The 23203-nt window shown below is 39.7% G+C and overlaps 1 protein-coding gene across 10 annotated transcripts in view; it reads right to left on the bottom strand.

Moving 5' to 3' along the window:
* The window catches only part of LOC6586184 (protein kinase shaggy), a 54139-nt gene that overhangs the window by 6392 nt on the left and 24544 nt on the right, over positions 1 to 23203 (bottom strand). For 5 of the 10 annotated variants that reach the window (XM_044009163.1, XM_044009165.1, XM_015160464.3 and 2 more), the window contains 5 exons: positions 3148 to 3338; positions 2977 to 3060; positions 1905 to 2015; positions 1591 to 1828; positions 1334 to 1527 (listed from right to left, as the gene is read on the bottom strand). In XM_044009163.1, coding sequence (XP_043865098.1) covers positions 1334 to 1527; positions 1591 to 1828; positions 1905 to 2015; positions 2977 to 3060; positions 3148 to 3338 — 818 coding nt within the window. Of the gene's footprint in view, positions 1 to 1333; positions 1528 to 1590; positions 1829 to 1904; positions 2016 to 2976; positions 3061 to 3147; positions 3339 to 3616; positions 3737 to 13142; positions 14976 to 23203 lie in introns of those variants that run through there. The other 5 variants (XM_032733194.2, XM_032733195.2, XM_032733197.2 and 2 more) reach the window with 4 other exon arrangements.

The following is a 23203-nucleotide window of genomic DNA, read 5'->3' as shown; positions in this document are numbered from 1 at the left end:
TTTACAAATGCGAGCGCCGCGTATGAACTCAAGCTAAAGCCATATACTATATCGATATATCGATTTGACGTGATTCATGAGATTTGGATTTGCTGTATTTTGTAAACTCTTTCAGACTAAACTCAACTTCATTTTAAGCTTTCAAATGCGAATGTAACAGTTGCGGAACTGTTCTAAATGCTATACACATATATAATTGTTATACAACCTAACTATTATGTAATCATTAGCACACTGTCTTACATCATACAAATCCAGTTTGAATTACACCTAGAACTTATAAGCATTCAATTGTTATACAAGCAAACTGTTATACAATTGTTTGGAAACTCTATTACTGGCCCCATAACCATTATAAATGCTCCATATACTATTGTACAAACAAAGGATAATTCAAATGGTTCTAGAACTGACCGAAACACTAAAATACAACTGTTATACTGGCTAACAAATGTTATATAAACTGTTATACTGCTAAGAAAATGTTTTACAATAGATTATGCAAACGTTTCTTGAAAATGCGCTTAACTAATAAGCATATATATATATATATATACAAGCTAAAACTGTTATACGATAGTTAAGATACTATTGAATAGTAACATTAGCCTAATCCAGTAGTAATAGCGCTTGTCTAGAACTAATTTCACTGGTATACATAGGGGATTTGCATCATCGGATTTGAGTACTTTCAAGCGTCAGACGACAGTTATAGAAGTCATGGAATTTATCTTGTGCGTATGCGCGCGTGTGTGTATGCTTTATATGTGGGCATGGCAGTGCGAATTAAAAAGCTATTGTTTCATCGTAATATTCTTAAGCTGATTGTTTTTGTTTTTTTTTTCTTTTGGTTTTAAATTTCGTTCGCTTTTGTTTCGGCTTACTCTCAATTGTTGTTTCTGGTTTAGGGCGTTTGGAAATTGGGTGCGTTCGAGTAGTGACTGCAACGAATTGTTATGTACACTTCAATAACGATTTAAAACACACACCAGAAAGAGACTGATAGATAGAGCGAGAGAGTGAGTGAGTGAGAGATAGGTTAGCGTTAGTTTGAGAGTGAGAGAGAGATAGAGAGAAAGAGAGAGAGAGAGAGAGAGAGCGAGAGCGAGAGCGAGAGAGGGACACAGATAGACGAGAGATAGAGGAGAGAGATGACATTCTGCCATGACATTCTTTCAGTTAGTGACTGAGCAGAGATTATTTAATAGTTGTGGTACGATTTCAGATCTTTCAATAGTGTCGAGACTGTTTAGAGTGAGCATTGGTCGATTGAGGGAATTAGGATATACTATACAATTTATATATATGTATATATACATCTCGGCCGACTTACTTTCTGCCATGGATGACTTTTAATCTGCGGAAACTTGAATTCCGTGTAGTTTGGATTCATTTCGCGTATTTGTTCTCGTGTCGGTGTGCCCAAAACCTTGATCACCTCAACCAACTGATCGACACCAGAATCACCAGGAAATATGGGCTGTCCCAGTAATAATTCGGCCAGCACGCAGCCAGCGCTCCATACGTCTGGAAGCAATCGGAAATTATGTTAGAGATGATTCGAGTATGAATATAAAACAGATATTTTACCGATTTTAGTTGTATAGTTGATGGCGCCAAATATAAGCTCTGGTGCCCGATAATACCGGGAGCAAATGTACGAAACATTCGGCTCACCGTGCAGCAGCTGCTTGGCACTGCCGAAATCGCACAGCTTGAGTACGGCCGTTTCGGGGTCGAGCAGCAGATTCTGCGGCTTGATATCACGATGGCAAATGCCTAGCGAATGGATATATGCCAAGCTTCTGAACAATTGATACATATAGAGCTGCGATAGTCGACAAACGAGAAGGCAGATCAATTAGTTGATAGTTCTCATAAATGTATATTTCTCAAATACTCACCCGAATAAAATTGATTGGTATCGTTTGCTTGGTTTTGGCATATTGACGTGCCACTTTGTATACAGTTTCTGGTATATATTCGAGGACTAAATTCAAAAATACTTCATCGCGCTGCAAGAGGAATGCCAATACATAAGTATTAATCAAAAGTTTATTGGGGCGTTTTGTTAGTTTTTTATTGTAATGATCAGGCGAGCTCCAAGCTGCAAGCGGCGGAAAAGTTTGTTGACGGTTGCAAAATTTGACATCAGCATGCGAAATGTGATGTTCGAGGATCAACGATGGCGATAACGATGACGACTCTTAGAATCGAGTACTTGCATTTAGCAGCACTACGAATATACGCAAGACATATGTAAATGTATATACATATGTATATATATAGCACCTAGCATCTTAAGGAAAGGTGATTTCTCGATTTCGGGGTAATGTTTGGGTTGAAAGTGCGGCATCCGGGGTCAGGGGTCAGAGGTCAGGGTCAACATGCACACACACACTAATCTCTCAAGCTTCTTCTAGCATGCAAACTTTTGCTGCATCTGCAGATATTCTTAGACAAAGAGAGATAAATATATAGAGCGCGGGAGCAAGAGAGATGGGAACGGATAACCAAATATGTAATATGGAATAGAGAGTCAGAGAGATAGACAGAGATAGATAGATAGATATAGAAAGAGAGACAAAGAGCGATAAGCGCATAAGCGCATAAGAGAGTGAACGTTATGAGCGAATCTTTTGAAGAGTTGTCCTCTCTTCATATTCTTATTCTTGTTCGTTTTCTTCTTGTAGTTGCATTTCTTACGTAATACCTGCGGCTTGAGCACAGCGGCTAAAATGCCCAAATCGATGGGAAATTCGGCCAACTAATATCAATCGTCACGATTCGTTCGACATTTATATGTAATATAATAGAAAGAAAATCAATTGAAATATATCATAATAAAGAACATATATATTTATATATAGGAATCGAAAGCCGCAACAACTCTAGCGCAAATCACAGCTGGGAACCCTCAACTCTGATCGTCGTAAATTCTGTTAGATATCCATAGATGAATGTCATATATATTACCTTTTCACCACTCGAATAGAAAAAGTATAAAAGTTTAACAATATTACAATGCTCCAATCTGCGCATTATTTGCAATTCACGATTCTGCAAAAAAAAAAAACAAAGGTGAAGGTTGAGAGTTAATATATGTATATAAATTTGGGATTCGAGCTCGCAAATCGAGCTACTCACCTTAAATCGTCTGTCTTGTAAAACTTTTTTGATTGCAACCAACTCGCCGGTATCGCAGAGCTTCGCCTGAAAGACGACTCCAAAGCTGCCATTTCCTATGACTTTTGTGTCTGTATAGGAAACTTCTTGAACGCGATCGGTGCCTTGGCCAGGTGTAGCAACGACTGTTGTAATTTTGGAACCATCGCGACCTATGAGAGCAGAGAATAAAATCAAAGAGAGGCATAAGTATGAGACGTAAATATTGTCAGAAAAAAACAAATAAACTTTAAATATATCGTATATATTTCTTATGTATATCTATAACATTATATACAATATCATATTAGCCCCATTTTTTTTGGTATAAACAAGCAATAATTATGCATTCAGTTAAATGCCATCATAAACAAATAGTTAGATATGTATATCGTTTACATAGTAGTCGACAAGACAGTGCCAAGTTGTTGAGAGCAAAGCTCAGTAATACCTATTGTCTCCCAGGCGCCCTCAAGTTTCTCCTTGCTTCTATCAACCTCCTTTGGAATGGACAATGCGACGCTATGCTCGGGCCACAAATCATTCAACTTTCCGATTAATTGTTTCATGCCTGTGGCAGGATTAGATCGAATCGCATCAGTTAAGAGATCGTAGCGTTGAGAGAGAGAGATTGATATATAGACAAATTAAGGGCACAGAGTTCAGCACACGAAATGAAAGAGTGGGTGAGCGATAAGCAAAGCCAAAGTGGGAGTGACAGAGAGGATCGAGAATTTGGAATTGGAGAAGGATTTTAGTCATGCAAAACATGAAAAGTGTAAACATTGGCTCATCTCTCTTCTGTCTCTTCGCCTTTGTCTTCCTCTTGTTGTTCTTTATCATTTGTTATCATGCTCATTTGCATATATTATATATATATATATATATATTTATATTTATATATAGATTATATACGCGCGAAACATTTCAGTTCAGCTGCTAAACGTTTTACGTGATCGCGCAAATTGCGATCGCTTCACCTATATATATATGTAAATGTATATATATATATTATCTATTCATTTGATTTTATTTAATTTATAATTAATTTTGGCATTAGCGCAACTTTCGACGGGCGGCAGCTGCTGTACCGCATTACCAGATCGAGACGAGGCGAGAGAGGATGAGGCGAGGCATCAGCTAAAGGTCAACGGTACTGTGCATGAGATGGGCTCGGCCACAGAGGAATGAAGACTGAGATTGGGATTGGGATTGAGATTTAGATCAAGTTGTGGTGGAGGGGGCGAGCGGGAAAACTATATGCGTTTGTACTTGGATCCTTGTACTGCTTGCCGAGCGAGCCAGAGCTGCGCGTCTGTAGCTTCGGCTTCTTGAGGGCAGCCAACAGCGAAGCCGAGGATGAGGAGGCGGCACCAGTTGCAGCTGGCAGCGATGATGGCAGCGTTGCTTTACCGTTTGCTCGACGCCCCTTGCGGCCGTTGGCGGCCAACGCGGGTGAGGATGACGATGTCGTGGATGACGACGACGACGACGACGACGACGATGAGGTGGCGGAGGAGGACGAGTCCGTCGATGCTGCAGTGCTGTTATCACTGCTGTCGCTGTTCTCGCTGGTTTTGGACTTGGTATCGGAATCGTTGGAGTTGCTTGTCGAGTCGCGCTTCTTGTGCGTCGTCTCCACTTTGGCCATGGACGCGGACGATCGTCTCGCTAGACCCGATGATAACAGCGAACTGTTGCCGCCACTGGCGTTCGGCAGCGAGTGGCGTTTAGTCTTCGATTTCGATTTAGTCTTGCATTGAGGCTTACGCGGCGGCATTGGCGTCCAAGGTCGACTGGTGCTAGCGGCCACAGCCGCGGCGGCCTCATGAGCCGCACGTACAGCCTCAATCTCCGACAGCGGCGCATTGTAATAGTGTCTCGATGCTAAGTTCGAATTCGAGCTCGAATTGTTCAGGTCCTTCGGGTCGCCGGCACTAGTTATGGCCGGGGCGCTGCCGGGAGCCGTCTCCCCAGCCCCGTCCGATTCGCTGGCATCATTGACGGCCCGCTTCTTCCTACGCACAACTCGCACCACCTTGCGCAGGCGACTGGACGCCTGAATCTTATCCACTTTGCTCTCAATGATGGCAGCCTGTGAATCGACTCTACTGTCTCTAGGTCTCGAGTGTGTTCGTGGTTAAAGTTTTATTTATTTATTTATATTTATTTTTTTGTTCACTTTCTTGTTGGTTTTTATTTTTATTTATTTTTTGGTCAGGCTTTGGCCTAGTTGTGTTAACAGTGCGCGCGTGTTTTATTTCTGCCCACTTGACCAACTTTTCTCGCGGACGTCTCGCTTGACGTTTAACGCAGACAATTAATCGAGTCGATCGATTCGATCGATCTTCAAATAGAAATGCTCAGCACATAAAAAAAAAAAAAAAAAAAAATATCAAAATCAGTTGAAACGAAAGCAAAATCAGCAACAACTATCAAATAAATAGCAGAAGCAACAGCAGTAGCAGCAGCAGCAGCAGCAGCAGCAACAGCAACAACAGCAACAATTGTCGGCGTTTTATCTTTTAATCATTTATGCAGCTCTAATCACACACACACACAGAAATATATATGCATATATGTGTATCAAGATATATATATATATATATATATTGAATAGAGTCAGTTCCGATTTGATATATATATATAAATATATATGTATGTATATATATACGTATATGGTCGATCGATACGTTAGCTGCGATCCGGCGATGCGATCGCTCGAACTTCCGTTGCACAATTGGCTTAACGCTGCTTTCTTGTTGGCTCGTAGCAAACTTGGCGAGGACGAGCGACAATGACAACGACAACGACAACGCGTTAATGCCAATCGATGCACGATCTGCCAATTCGCCATCCACCATCCACCATCCACACAGAGTCCACAAACCACGATCCACAGTCCAAACAGCTGATTCACTTTGTGGCTTCGAAGCCGCTGAGCGCCGCACGCACGCGACTGCAATGTGTTTTTTTTCTCTCTTCTTCTTTTTTAATTTTTTTTTTATTTTGGCTCAGGCTCATGAAAATTTCATAATTATTTCATTTTAATTTTCCTTTATTTATTTCTGTTGTTGTTTTTGGCATTGCACATTTAATTGCAGGAAAATTGCGAGCATTGCATAGAGATGCCAAAAGAACATGCGAAGACGATAAGACAGGTAGACTAAGACGGGCAGGCAGGCAAACAGACAGACAGACAGACAGAAAGACAGACGGACAGATGGACGGTAAAAAGGTAGCCCAAAGACTTGGACTCTTACGATTCAGGCGGTGCACCGTAGATGGACCATACCGGGCCGATGGACAGACAACGTTGAGCAGCAGCCAAGCGCAGCCAAGCATGCGACAGATGCGAGCCCCGCCCCTCCCCAGCCCCAGGCTGGTCCACGTTAGCTGACAGCTCAATGTAATGGAGAGAGAAAGAGGGAGAGAGGGGGTGGGATTGGGATTGGGGCATAGATAGAAAGCAGCGCTGCACTCAAAGGATATGCCCAAGAAACCAAAAATGAAAAATAATTTATTTCATTATAATGAATCAATTAAAAAAATAATATCAGCAAAAAAGCAAACACACTAAATCATAATCAAACGAGCATGATCGACACTCAGATACTCTGTAATTCGGAGTCTGATTCGAATAGCATTTAAAGAACTTTTTAGGACTTGCCAAAATGGCAAAATGGTTTGCTTACAAATTTATTGGTTAAACATTTGTTAAGATTAACAATAATAAGCAGGTATGCAATTCAATCACACCCCTTCTATATGCAATTTCAATGGGTATCACAATAAAAAGGAGGCCAAGAAAAATGTGTGCATACATTGCCATTGAAATTGTTTTCTCGGTACGAGGCGCCACCAAAAAACACCACAAATTGGCAAACAAAATACATAGATAGACGATATAGGCGATATATATACATATATATATCTAATGTATGTGAACTATTGTCCATCCAGCATTACTATATCTATGCATTTTCAGTGCACCTTCTGTAATTCAATGTCAAAAACCACAATGTTATAATTTCTTTCTTTGCGTTCCAATAAGGTTCTTCTTATTAGTATTGACTTTTTGTTTTTAAAATATATGCAATTTCATTATATACATATATATATTTGCATGTATTATTAGTTTATGATTGTCGACATTTAAAAGTTCTTGGGAATTTATTTGATGTTTCAAAATCAAATTTTTTTTTTTTTTTTTTATATAGTATTTTAGTATGCCATAAAGTATAAATAGAATCGATTTATGATCAAATGAAGTTCGAAACAACAAAATCGATTTCGATTTGGGTAATAAAAGCATAAAAATAGAAATTCTAAGGCGAGTATTTTTAGATCTCCTACGTCTTATAATCGATGTTGTTTGCCAGTGGGAATATTTACTATATGGATCTAGATATAAGCCATAACATAACTGTGTCAATTTATTGATGATAAATCGAAGTGAATGTTTTTCAACCAAATTGTTTTGATTTATGCGAATAAATAAATCAAATTGTTAACCCAAATATTATATATGTACATATATATAATATGCATGAATATATGCGCACTCCCGTTTTAATGCACTGTAAATATTGTAAAACAACACTTAGACCAATTGGGGGTAGCTGGGCGGCAGACCGGGCGGGCTTGGGGCGTTGTCAAAATAGAAAAACAATTTTTCAAGTCTTTGGTTTTTTTCTTTGGCATTTTGTGGGGCGACGAAAACTAATCGATATACAAACACAGTTGGCAACTAGAACTGCGCTCGCGAGACTCAATGCCGGAGGCAGGCGCTGGGTGCTGGGGTGCTGGGGCACTGGGCGAAGGGGCAGGCATTCGGGCTGTGGGGGTGTGTCGATTAACGGTGCCGGGGGTATCGCATGTGCAATGCAAAAGAAATGAAAGAAAGAAAAAACCGCATGACGCAGCAGAAAGAGAGGAAACCACTTCAAAACACAGGGAATAGGAGGAATATATGTATATATATATAAATAGAAAGACAGAGGGAGAGAGAGGGAAAGAGAGTAATAGCAGCGGAGAAGAGAGAGAGGGAAGTGCTTTCACACACACACTCGGATGGTAATAACGTGTCAGAGCCCCGAAACCGAATACTGTAGAGCTACCATGCACAAGTAGCTATCCCCCTCTGCGCTTCCTCCCCTACTCAGTCACAACCCTTTCTTCTGAATATCGCGCTTCGCATGCCTTAATTCAAACGAAATCAGCACAGCTCAGTTAGCAAAAAGATAGGCAGAGGGAGTGGGATGGAGCGGAGGGGAGTGATGGGACCAGCTTTTAGTCGGAGCTATGAATAACATTTAATATTCCATTTGTTACCACATTTATAGAGAATTTATATTAATTTATTAAATGCTTCAACGAAAAAGACAAAGGATATAATGTGTAGCAGTTAGGATATTGATTATAGACCTTGTAAATATTAGATAAGCAATTCACAGCTATAAATATTTATATATCATATGCTTGCCCAATGTTATTCCCTGGATAATATAGTTTTCACAGAGTCTATATAGAATAGTTCGCTTTACCGATTGAGTAGTGGCAAGTAACCGTTATAAATTTATTTTACAGAGCATTAGTCCAAAAACTGCTGAACAGATTTAAGCGAAAGACTTCAATTGGAAATAGCAAAAATATATGAATATATAATTATATATATATAGTTACTATACATTCATACATTAATTTGTTAGTTTAATCTAGAATTTAATTTACGCTTTAAATACATGATATTTATATTTATGATATAATAGAACGTATTACACTGCCGAATATCAATATTCATCATGTCAACAAATTATATTGGCTTGCGAAATGTGACAGACTAAGTATACACCTTCCTGATCTGAACGACACGATGAGTCACTCGATTGGCATTCATGTCCGACTATCTGTTTGCATACTGTTCCGTCCGTATACGCGCAGAGACCTCGTAAACTAGTAGAGCTAAAGACTTCAAAATACAATTTTTATGAATTACGAGTTTGTCATTCTAATCTTCAGACCACCCCTAACATCGATTAGAACTGAATAAGCTTAAGTTGTTTTTTTTTTTTTTAAATAAATATATAAATCAGGGTATAAAAATATATACAGGGTATATCCTAGTCGACCACTCCCGACTCTAGAGCAAAGTCTTCTTTGTTATTGTTTTTCTTTCAATTAATTTTGAGTTTTTTCTTGCTGTCGTTGTTGCATTGTTGTTACTTATACAAAGCAATTTCTAAGCGCATATGGGATTGCTAGGAGCTGCGTCTTTCGGCTCGTTGTCAGGTGAATGTGAGTGACAGCTGAGTGCGGTTAAAAAACCGACACATTTTTGGCAACTGTATTGAGGAGGGGAGGATTTTTTATATATATTTTTACATATATTATATATTTATATATATATATACATATATATATATTTATATCTATCTGTCTGTGTGTGAGAGGATGAAGGCATGCGGTCAGATCACGAGATGTCTCCACCACGGATAAAAACACTTGGCAATCAAGCCCTACACAGCGGAGTCTCTGCATCTCTCTCAGTCTCTCTTTCAACCCCCACTCTCCCCCAGCAGCTAGCCAACCACACGATCTTGCCCTGGCGCAAGCATTGCATACTTTTAGGTGCAGCGCATAAAACCCACGCCAACGAAGCCCCAAAAGTGTGGGCGAACCAAAGCGATTGCATAAAGCGAGGCACATTTCAAGACGAATGCGAATGCGAATGGCAAAAGCAAATTGAAGCCATTTTTTATTTTTATTTTTTTTATAACCGATCGATAAGAATAAGGGAGCACAGAGAGAGAGAGAGAGAGAGAGAGAGAGAGAGAGACTAAAACAAATTTTTGCAGCTTTTGGCACAGTTGCTTGAACAGAGCAGCAACAGATGTAAAATGACATCGGAACAGTTGGATGCAACGCAACAATCAGAAAAGACTTTGCCAATTTTGGCTACTCTAAAGATAAACGCACAAGCAAACTTAGATTGCCGTTACTTTCGAGTATATATCAAAATCAAAATCTAAATCAATTTCTTTCGAACGTAGATCGCCATGCATATGGAGTAAATTATTTATTAGTCTTATTAATGCAAGTCACCTGATGATGACCTAATCAGTCCCTGTCTGTGTCTACAATACTTATTATTAAATATATTAGTTAAACTGTTATTTGAGCTAAACTTAGCTCGAACCGATAGAAACTTACACAAGTCAAGTCTGAGGTGTTTCGGATGTGGGGGTTATATATAGATGGCAGTCTACTGAGGCTCGCAAAATCATCTGTACTATCAATCCCTCTCTCTCTCACTCACTCGTCAGCCCGCACTCCCTGCTCTTCCCTCAGCTGCTTCCGCTTTTGTCCTCTATCAGTCGGCAACAAGCAGTTGCTGTCGGTGTCCAAGCTGATCGCGTTGTTGTTGCTCTTGGCTATTGAGGTTGTCAGGCCCCCCTCAAATTTAAATCACATCGCAAATATCACCCAAAAACAAAAAACAAATTAAAAAGCCAGCAAAACAAGTTGACAAATGTTTTCAACTTGAGCACGGAGCGGCGAAGGCACAGCAACAGCTGGCAAGAAAAGCGCCAGCAGAGACACGCCTCCAGATACATATACTATATGCAGCTTACTATATATACACATATACTATATACATATCGACATTTCTATATGTACTCAGACTGTTGTTTTGCATTATTGTTGGAATAAGTTTTCGGCGCTCGGCGTTCGGCTTTCGGTTTGTCAACAGCAGCGCGTGATTATAAACGGAGCAACAACAACAACAACAACAACAATTAACAGAACAACAGCGACAAAAATGTTAACGAAACATCTACATATAAAGCGCAGTAGTATATATGGCTATATACAAATAATAATCATCATCTTTCGCGACTTGACTCGCTAAACTGATAACCTGAGCACACAGCACTCGTGTCATCCCCTTATCACTCAGAATCTGAAGAGCAACAACAACAGCCACAACAGTAGCTATATAAGTACGTACCGTCGTTATACAAAAGTCAGCTGTTATAAGAGTCTATCTCGCAAGCAATATACATGTCTCGAAAGTTTATATCAATAGACAAGTCTTTCAAATCGTATCACTTCACATATTTACATCTGAATACATATATCCAAATTCTATATTTACTATATAACACTTTAACATTTTATCCATCAATATTTCATGTCTATCAAATATCTCAATTTCCCATATACCCAATTCGGTATTATCTAAAATATATTCTATCTGATTTAGAGCACCTACTCTAAGTAAGTGTTATATAGTGATCAACTGTTATATATGTCTATGTATATTGGCACGGGTCTATCAACTGTTTCGATTTTTCATGAATATTCCAACTTCTTTTATTATATAAAACATCGAATGTTATTTGGAATACGGATTCAATATACTTTCAAGTGTCATACAACGATCAGCTGTTATACATATACCACTTATCATGCACTTCAGTCAGTTCATATAAATAACTGGTTATCAATTAATCCCACGACGATTCTTAATCTAATTAATATATATATTGTGTGGAATATAATCTAACGACGGGACGATAGCAACCAACCAAATAAAACTTAACAGTTTTTAACATATATCCATTATAGACCTGCTGTACAATAAAGCCTGCAACCTCGTGAAGTTCTCTTATATTTATATGCTGTTATACAAGAAAAGTTCATAGCTACAATCATGTCTAAGATAAGGCTTATAATTGCCGTTAAAGTGTATGTTCCATTGCTTGCTTTAATTCCACTTTATACCCCCGTAATGTCTCCCATTTGTTCACCTGAGCATAATAATGCATAGCAATTAACTCATAGCGTTCCATGTTTCATTCACATTCAAAATGCTTTAAAATCCCATCTCAGTTCATTGCGCCATTAACTTTAATGTAATACTTGACATTTAGTTCAGATTTTCAGGCCCATTATAGATTATTTCTACGTATGTATAACATTTCTAATATATATGTATCTACATAGAAATAATTTACAATGAGTCTGAAAATCTGAACTGTTATATCTCATTTATGCTACATCCCACTGATCCAATTCAGTCCATTCTATTTAATTTTAATCCATGTTACATCACTTATTCTACTAAACGAAAGCTTACTCTCGTAGGATCTCTTCTTCTTAAAGGCAATGACTTTTCAAGAAGGAAAAAAAAAACCAAGAAAAAGTGAAAATCATCAGCTGGCATAAGTCAACGCTGTCGCCTTATCAACCAGGGAGTCCAGCAACAAAGACTAATGATAGCAACACTTTGTGGATTTATTTTTCAAACTAGGGCGTGGCACTGGCTAGGGCAGTGTCGCTTTCACTTATCAGCCGCCCGACAAAAGCCCCAGAGAAATAAAAATAATAAAAAATACAGGGCAAAGCGATGATTTTTCACCCAAGTGAAACGACTGGAATGGATCAGTATAACATGTAGCGCTGAAATGTATTTATCATTTATCGGAATGCTATCGAGTGCAAAGTGCAGAGCATCAATCAAAGAGATTCAGAAGGGACAGGGACAGAAACAACTGAAGAGACAATCGAAACAAGATCCATACATACATATATAAAGTATATTAGCTAGACACAATGTTCGAAGGAAATTTGTGTCTATTGAGGTACTTCAGTTGGTCTCCTTTGCATTACTTAAAATCCCCATTTAAATAGCTTACCAGATAGCATTTTACACGCTAGATTACGTTGAAATTAACAAAACTTACCTAGAAAGAGAAAGAAAGAGAGAGACGGAATTAAGATGAGTGTGAACAAAGCTGAATCTATAAAATGATATCATGGATATAGAAAAAATGGGTAAGCAAGCTCTTTGAATATACATTTTATACGGATTGGCAAAGACAATTGCGTTTGCTTTGAAAAACGATAAAACGATAACGATAGCGATAACGATATCGATACCTGTCGAAGGCCGATTACTATCGTGTATTTACCTAGTATGTGCTTGAACTTTTGCACCACTTTGGTCCAACTAACGCAGGATTGTGTTCTAGCCAGCTTTACAGTCTTTACATTCTCGAAACAGTCGGCGCCATCGTCGTGGTGGAGCGCTGTTTCCGCCTCGGCGCCGGTCTCAATCTCATCGTCGTCCTCATCCCCGTAGCCAGCGTCGTCCGCCGAGCCAATAGACTTCATGTTGCTCCTGATGTTGGCATCATAATGATTATCATGGCTATGACTGCGAACGCGCATCTTAACCAAGCCAACATCGGCATCGTCATCATCGTCATCGACGTGGCCACTCGCATCGGGATGGGGATCCGACATCTGTTTGTTGACCGCTAAACGATTTCTATCACAGTGATTGGTTGTTATTGTTGTTGTTGTAAGTGTGTGGTCTTTGGTGTCAAGGCCGCTGGCCGCCAGATTGGAGGCCACCGTTGTGTTGCGCTTCTTGCGCTGCTCCTCGCGCTCCCGCTTGAGGAGCGCCTTCTGTTGCTTGGCGAGGCGCTGCTTCTGTTTGCGCGCGAACTTCTCGCGCAGCTTCGGACTGCCGAACTCGTCCAGATAGTACATGGTGTCCTGCAGGCCATCCTTGCGATTGATCAGCTTGGCATCAATGTGCGGATCCTCGTTGATCTTGAGCAGCGGAAAGAAGATGCGTCCATCCGTGCCCAGGCTGCGCGCATCTCGCCGCTTAGCCGCCGCAGCGGCAACGGTCAGGGGCGCCAGCTCAAGCGGCAGCTCTTCCTCGGCCTTCACCTTGGCCGCTATCTCGGCCTTCAGGCGCTGCTGCTCCTCGTCCTCGTGCGCGCCAATGTTGATAATGATGCCCGACTGCGTGTCGTCCTCGTCCCCATCGACAGCGACGCCATCGTCCTCATCATCATCCTCCACCTCCTCTAGATCATGCTCGTCATCGTCACGATCGTCACCAATGTCCACCTCTTCGATGCGATCCTCCACATCGAAGCCTTGTGTACTGTTCGTGCTCTTATATTTAATGCGTCGCAGCGCATTGCTAGAGCCGCTGCCGCCACCGACGCCAACGTGGCTCAATTCGAGCGCCGATGCGGCGCGCGTGCGTCCAGCGACAGCTGCTACCTGTAGCTGCTCATTTCCGCTGCTGCTGCCCAGCGATTCGCTGCTGCTGTTCGACTGGCCGCCGCCCGCGCCGCTCGAGTTGCCCTCGCCGACGCGCTGCTCGATGCCGCTGTCCTGGCTAAGCAGCAGCTGTTGTTGCTGCTGCTGCTGTTGCTGCTGCTGCTGCTGCCTGTGCTGCTGCTGTTGCCGCTTCCATTTTGGCTGCGATCCGTGAAGGCTGAGTGAGCCGCTGCTGCTGCGCACCGGCAGCTGTTGCAACTGCAGCAGCGTCGCCTGCGAGCTACTGCAGAGCTGCTTCTGAGAGGCGCTCGTCACGATGACACCGCTGTCCGCTGAGCCAGTCGACGTCTGAGTTAAGAAACGTTCGCTCAATGGAATTTTAATTGGTGCACTTATAATATTAGAGTTGCTGTTGCTGCTGCTGTTGCTATTGCTGCTGCTGCTGTTGGCGAGCACCGCAGTGGCGGTTGGTGCTGCTGCTTTCGTTGCTGTTGTTGCCATCAGGTTTTCAATGTCTTCTGTTTTGGTACTTGTGTGTCTTATTTCTCTTAAACAACAAAGTCTTGCTCACACATAGAAAAACAAATATGTACTCGTCTATTGCCTATCTCTGCGTCTTCGGTCTGATTTGTTTAGGTTCTTTCACTTTTTGTTTTAATTTATTCTACGCACTGACAACTCGGTTGCATCAGAGTCACATTGCCTGCTCAATAAAATGCAATTTATATATTTTTTTGTTTAATGCTTTATTTTTATTGTTGCTTTGTTTTTATTGTTGAGAAAGAAAGAAAGAGGGAGATGGAAATATAAATGGCAAAACATTTTCGCATATCCCATTTATTTTCGTGTACTTTTCATTTTTGTTTGCTTCTATTTTTAGAAAGAAAAAAAAGCTTGTGAAAAACAGATATTTTCTTGAAAACAACTTTCGTTCGCCTGCGCCACGCAATAAAAACAAAACACCATAAAAAAAAATTACACACACACGCACGTGAAGAAAAACGAAATGTTTTCGAAAGATATTTTAAAAAATAAAAAACAAAAATGAAGAAAATCACATATTTCAAATTACACGCAGTTGTTGAATCTGCTATTATTATTAGTTGATATTTATTTATTATTTATCTGTATTATTATTATTGTTATTGTTAGCGCAATTTGCAAAGAGACTCAATTGGCACACACATGTGCGGGCGCTCTTGGGGTCGCGATTGAACTGAAACTGAAACAGAAACTGAAATTGAATTTCCAAATTATCAACAGCGCCAACAGTAGAAGCGTCGCTGCTGGCGCCGCTGACTGACGCATATGAAATACGCTCACTCGCACACACACACACACACATGGGCAGACACACTCGCACGCTCGCACACATGCGACGCAACGTACAACAATGAAACTGCGAAGAGAGCAGCAGAAAACAAAAAGAGAGCGAATGCCAGGCGCGAGCACAAAGTACAAAGCACACAGAGCAAAAGCGAAAGTCATTAAGTTTTATTGTGTGAGCAGCAGCAGTGGCGTCGTTTGAGAGGAATGCGGAATGAAACACACTGTACGCTAGTTACTTGCTAAGAAGCAGCAGCGACAGCGACAGCGGCAGTGGGCAGTGACAGGCGATTATTTTAACCTGCAGCCTTTTAAATGGAGCGAAACAATGGGAAATTCACACACACCCATGCACACACATAGGCCAACATTCTGTTCTTACTCTAATCTTATCATGGGTACGACCCGAAAACTGTGCAGCTAATCAGAGTATGAAGAAAGAATGGAGAATTTGAAGCTTTGGGCTTCTCTTTGAAGCTCTTTGCTGCTGCTGTTGTTGTTGCAGTTTGCTTCTGCTGTTGCTGCTTGCTTGCTACTTTTTTATTTTATTTTATTTTTTTTTGCAAAGCGGAGGTGTTAAATCAAACAGTAAAGTAGAATGTGTATGGCACATGGAGCTAAGTGAGTATCGAATGAAGCGAACAACATGAGAAACGAAACACATAAGCGGACTTGTGTCTATGTGGGGGGAGGAGGGTGCTCATAAAACGATTAAGCTTGAGGGATTTGTGGCGGGGTCTTTAAGGGGTTACAACTTATTAAATATGTACATATAGTAAAAAATGCGCTCGATTGTACAAAACAACAACAACAACAATAACAATAACAACGACAATGGTCATAAAAGGTATTGCCAGAAGGCAATTTTTAGTTGCTTGCGTTGCTCAAGTGCAAACAGTGGAAAATTTTCGAGTTGCCTTCGTGACGGTCGCTATTCGTTGTTGTTGTCGCTGCTGCTGCTATTGTTATTCTTAGGTTGTGTCCACTTGCCATGAACTAGGTCCTAGCACGCAAAAACATTGTTGACAAAGCACAAAGGACAAAGGATACGCAGGTTGGTCGGGAGCACACAGCTCGTTAGTCGTTAGCGACGCATTAGCGCAAATTAAAGGAGTGTCGTCGTAGCAAAACAAAATGGGAATGAAATGAACACAACGGCATAGCGGACTGTGGGCTGTGGACTGTGGGCGAAGCAATCATTCCGTCCGATCCACTTCAAGTCATATCGGATGACAAAGTTTGTTTTCAATGGGGTTCATTAGAGTTTATGTGCGCCCCTGTCTATATTCATATTCTAATTTGATACACTCGAAATAGTTATATTAGTTTACTAATTGTGATTTCTCAACTCTGGGGTCACACGGCACGGCAACACTTTGCAGCACCACTCAGAAACTGGTTAAATTCAAACTTTCTCCGTTAGTCGCTGCTGCTGCTCCAAATCATTTTTCTGGCCCCTCGACTTGGACAGCTAACTTTTGACCACCTGTTCAGCTGTCTAGCTGTCTACCTGTCTGTCCATTAGAATACCAGACCACTTAGACCAACTGACTTCATTGACATTTGTCTTAATTGTCTAATGACATGTTCTTCTTCTTGAACTAGTTTTCTCCTCTTAAGTTTGACGTTGTGCGCATTTAAGGGCAAGTAAATATATAGATATATATATAGATATATCGACTGAACAATACAATAAACACTAATCCTTTCCTAAGCTAACGCACACACAAATGCGCAGAGGTATCCCTATTACCTTTATAATTTATTTAACAACCACAACAGAACTTGGCCCTGACGCAGTTGGCCTTCTTTGAACTAACACGTGTCCACAGAAAGCTTCGCCCCTCGACATTTTTAGAAATCAAATACAATTTACATGGCAAATGAGTTGAAACATTGTTGGTAAGGTTAAAAACTTTGGGACTTGAACTTGCATGTCGATAATTCAACGGCCAACGTCAGCCATTTAATAGTGGGGCCCACCATTTGCCAAGCACACGCGAGTAGAATGCAAGGCAAAGAGACGGGGAGAGGGGGACAGGGGTGGAGGAGGAGAGGGCGAATAGGTGCTACCCCCCAGCCCAACGGATAAAAATAGAATTGAGAAGTGGACACAAACAAGGGTTGTGAACAGCTGGGGTTGTTCTTTCACCCAATGCCCATATTAATATCGATCCTTGAGAAGAGGCAACATGGGAGTTAAGACATTGGCAGAGTATATCGACTGTATAGAGTGGGAGAATCACTTATATATAATGGTATATAATAGTATATACCTTTTCATAGATATATCCAACAAAATTCTTCAAATCTTTCAATGATATTCACAATAGCCAATCACGTGTTTACCTTGCTCAAACGCATTTGCCAGGTAATCCATTTCATTCCTTTATAAAATAGAACTTTATCAGAATTTGAATGTCTTTCCTCTCCTTTCTTTGTTGCATTTCAAGAAGAATAAAGCAATACGAAATCGCTTTGCCTGGATTGACAGACAGCCCAGTTGATTCCGGTGCGTGTTAGAAAAGAAAACCAATTAACTGGTCAGCAGGTGTGGCCAGTTGGATTCGAAATGGGCTTGCACGGATCGCTCTGTCAATAGGTAATTGGTTTTAAATGCCAGCGACGCTACCAAATGCAATTATTGATATTTTGACAGCTACAGTTATTATTGTCTTCCATTCATATATTATATATGTGTGCACAAATACACATTTATAATTATTTGTTTTCGTTCGGCGGACATTAGGCAACACGAACTGAATTTCTGATAAGACAAAGTTTACATTTCAGCAATTAGGCGACGATTAGTTTCTATTCCCATTCCATTCCAACTGTTCCATTCCCAGTTATAGACTACATTGCAATTTTAGCAGCTCCATTCCCCCTTCCCTGTTCAAATTTAGACCGTTCCCACTTATAGATTCTCCAATCTGATGGCCCTAATCTAATTTAAGCAGTTTACATTCATAGAGTATATACTCATATCTATTATCCAATTTTGAGAGTTCCATTTCCATTTTTATTTTCATTTATAGATTCCTCTTTTTTATGCTCGCTACTAAATTTATCTGTTCCATTCACACTTGAATATTCCTTTTTAAGTTTACTATCGAACTTCAGCTGTTCCATTCCCATTTATTTTTATACATATTTTTTCTATGGACTATATATATTTCTTATGGTTCATTCCACTCCCATTTCTAGAGTCCGTTTGATTGCATTCCATTCTATATCCAATTTCAATAGTTTCCTTTCCATTTTCATTGCCATTCCTGCATTCCGTTCATAATGGCAATTAACCAATTCCAACCGTTCCTTGTCTTGTCAATCATCTCTGTACTTGTCTGAACTGTTTCTGCTTATTCTTCTGTTTTTCCACCGTTCTTTTGTGTTCCATTGTTTTCGAGTCTTCGACAAATAGACGTAAAGCCCCACATACAAATAACGAAAATCTCTAGAGGCGCTTTCTTTGCTTGTTGTCACTGTTGTTGTTGTTGTTTTTGTTGTTGTTATTGCTGTTGTTGTCACAAATGAAATGCAAATATTTCACGTCACTTTGTGTCGTCTTATTTTTCTTTCTCTCTCTCTCTCTCTCTTCGTCGCTATGTATATATTGCAATAGCACCTTTTACTTTCATGCGCTCACTGCTGAAATTGCCACATTTAACCCACAGATGGCGCCAGTCCCGCATGAGCAGGCTAGACTAAGTACGCCAGATAATTCCAGAATTTCCAGTTTATACTGCATTCAGATTAAAGTTTCATATGAATTGTAAATGATAGACTGACAGATATCCTGTGAGCCCTTTGATTGCCAAGCAATTTGTAGAACTTTCTTAAAAGATTATCCCAATTACAAAGTATACATATGTACATATATAAATATGCATATAAGCGCATTTATAGCTCAGTCGTACAGATAAAGACAAGAGACAAAAAACATCTATAATCAAAGCAAGGGAAATACTTCTTTATTTGCCTTTGTTAGCAAATTAACTGGTTAAACTATCTCCTTTGAATCTAATTGTGCATGCAAAATGCTGTGAGATGTTTTAAGAAAATTGAGCTTTTCGACTTCTATGAATGTTGATACTATACACATAAAAATCAATAGACAATGGAATATTGAAACAAAGCAATGCAAAGTCTAACTAAATAGTAGATGCTGGCGAATGCGAGAAAATCTGAACACAATCTACAGACTGCATAATATATGTACAATATATATAATGTTTGACCATCTAGACTTTATATACAATAATATAGCTCTAGTAAAATGCATGTGCACTATAAGTGGGTGATAAATGCAGCGGCAAAGCTGCTGATCTGAAAAGGCAAACACGCGATTAGTGGACTACATTCTGTCAGTCAGTCGGTCAGTCAGTCTGTCAATCACGCACATAGTGTGTGTGTATTGTTATGTTCCAAATAGCAACAAGTACGACACAGACCCGAAGAAGCAGCAGCGACAGCTGTAGAAACTGCGTCTTAGACATCCGAAATGCGATAATTTGTAGTTGAAACTCAATTGTATTAAGCAAATATACTACATATATACATACATACGCACATATATTTTCTATATAAACATTGCTAATTATGTTAATTATTTAACCCAATTTGCTGGGAATGTGATATGAATGCAAAGCACTTTACCAATAATGCCATTTCAACTAATTGCAAGCTGCAACAGAAAATGCCATTGAAACGAATGGAAATTGAACTGAATGGAACGAATGGAAACTGTTTAATGAGCAAACGAAAATGCCATTACGGAATGCAATGCTACACTAGTGGCAATGGAACGCGATGCCTAGAAAATGGAAGGGAAAGTCAAGGGCTAAGCCACGGATAAATTAATAAATAAATATAGATATTATATATTAAAATATAGGAAAAGCAGCACTTAAAAAAGTATATGTCGGGTGTTACCGACTGCGCAATACTCATTATTCACGGCCTAACTGCTGTCAGATCCAATCCACGCCCCCAATTCCAAATCTCAAGTCGTTAACTACTATGGTTTCTGCTTTGCCACGCCCCTCGTGGCTGGATCGGGAAAACCTTGGCACTTAAGCAGTTCTAGTAAAGCGGACATTGCACAACACCAATATACTCAGTTACGCAAAAGAGGGGAGAAATATAACAAGAAATTTGTTTTTGCTTTTCCCACTCAATAATTAATTGATTTAAAATTCAATTAAACGCAAAGTCTATGGCAGGTGAAAGTGAGTGCAGGTAATTGAAATTAAACAGCAATTAAAACATGAAATCTAATTGATTCAAAGCAACTATCAAGAATGCAATTAACTTGACATTGAATCCGAAATCTAATCACATTATTGATGTGGACTCGATATGATTTGCTGCGGGTGCTCCATTACCGTTCCATATGCCAGCGTTCCATGTACGCGCTGGCCAATCAAGTTGAAGGCCCAAATCTTATCAAGTTACGCTCAAATGCAAAAATTGTTAAATTTATCAACAACAACAAAACATTTTTTTATTATTTATTTATTCATATCGCTCGCTTAAGTATTTTCTCGTGTTGCAGGAAACTGTGAAAAACTAATCCGAGCGAGTTGCCTTTGCGCGCCTATCTATATGACGATCATATAACAATTATATTGAGGATGTTACAGATAGCTCGAGGAGAGCAGACAGCGGAGCACTCCCGACTGGGCAATGCTCTGCTTTTCAGTCCAGTGATCGACCTCAGACGAAATTCCCCACCCATTGTTTACATGAATGTTCTCGCCAGGCACGATAATCAATATGCCTCCCACATGCTCTACAGGGTATTTTACTTAATGTTCTGCTACATTTCGACTTTAACACCTGTTGACAAGATGCTGCCTTACAATTATTGCTTCGCTTCCCCCGCGTGCTTCTTCTTGTTCGCATTATTGTTGATTTACATGATTGGCAAAGACAAAACAGTAAACAAAAACAGCGACGTCCGCTGTAAACAACAACAACAATAATCGCTGAACATGATAATTACAATATATACATATTCATATATAGCAGATAGAAGGCGACATTTATGTGTGCTTCACGCATACACTGAGAGAAAGGACAGCAAACAACAGCTGACAAACAGAATAAATTCCAAAATCTTAGTCAGCTGCCAAGCCAGTTTTAGATTATATACTATATAATTTAAGCACATATATATTCATATTATTTCTCACTATGTAAGCGCTTGTTGTTGTTTATGCCAAACACGAATTCCTATCAACAATTAATTCATATCAACTCTGTGGTCTGACTCAAGCACACGCCCACAACAACATGTGCGAGAAGAGAGTCTCGGTAAGTCTAACAGATAAAAACCCAAAAGAATCTATTTGAATAATTTATAGAATTTGTTTACATACATGATTATATTTTATATAGCTATACAGCTAACTGCAATGGTAAGAAATGTTTTTATATGGGGAAATCATAACATTTATAATAATAGATCAACCCGGATGCAACTGCTTTATCTGATAAATCTGTTTAATATATGGATATACTATAAATACATAAATAAACATATATAATATATAGATATATTTTTCTTGTTTATATAGATAAAATAATCATATCATAATGTTTCAATAGTAGAAAAACACAGCTAATATACTCTTTTCACTACAAGTAAAAAAAAGAAAGACGCGCAAACATTTACGCTTTTTAACCATTCTAAACGGTTCATAAAAATCTAATTTCATAATTGAAAACACTTTTTTCAACATTTGCATTTAGCAATTTGAAGCCGCATGCATTGTTAGCCAAGCAATGCCGGTTAACAACGCTTGGCTTATTAATGAAGCAAATTACTAAGCATCCCCCAACAACAATCACAACAACAGCAAGACATTAAAAATAAAACCGTTTATTCATGATTCATCTGGAGTGCAAAAACTGTGGCTGTTGATTGAACCTGATTTGTTGCTTTGCTTCGCTTCAAAAATTGTTGACCCAAAATTAATGACGACAACAACAATAATAAAAACAGCATAATAATAATAACAACAATAGCAACAAACATCCCATCTAAAATGATTTTTGTGGCCTTTCCCACTTGGCCGCTGAGTTAAATTTGTGCTGATGAATTTGTTCGCGTCGCAAGTCGAGTTATTAATTGCATCAGCCAATTCGAAGGCACACTTAGGCACACCAACACACACACATAAGTGTCGCGTGTGGCAATGAAACAATGTTAACAGCACCAATTGAGCAAACTAACCATAATAATCGAGCGAGCGAGAGAGCAGTAATAGAGAGAGAGAGAGAGAGAGAGAGAGAAATAGCAAGTGCGAGAGCACTCTGATATCGATCTCAAAAACGTTTTACACAGAAAGAAGAAAAAAACCCACTTTCAATTGGTTTTTCTTCGCGAAAAATTCATTTCATTTGCTTTTTGGTCCATAAACCAATTCCGAGCAACGCCAGCCCCAGCCTCAGCCCGCCACAATTGATATGTATTTTTATTTATAGTTTTGCGTGCCAGCACCAGCCCCATCGCACCCACGCCCCTGCACTGCCCCACTGGCCACAGTGCGTGAATGACTGGGCCATGCGTCATCAGCATCGCGCCCCAAAAACGAAACTAAATTCGAAAAAAAAACCA

This window comes from Drosophila mojavensis, unplaced genomic scaffold (genome assembly GCF_018153725.1).
Source record: "Drosophila mojavensis isolate 15081-1352.22 unplaced genomic scaffold, ASM1815372v1 contig_136, whole genome shotgun sequence".
In the NCBI taxonomy this organism is placed as follows: Eukaryota; Metazoa; Arthropoda; class Insecta; order Diptera; family Drosophilidae; genus Drosophila; species Drosophila mojavensis.
This window is presented reverse-complemented; position numbering and strand designations above follow the sequence as displayed.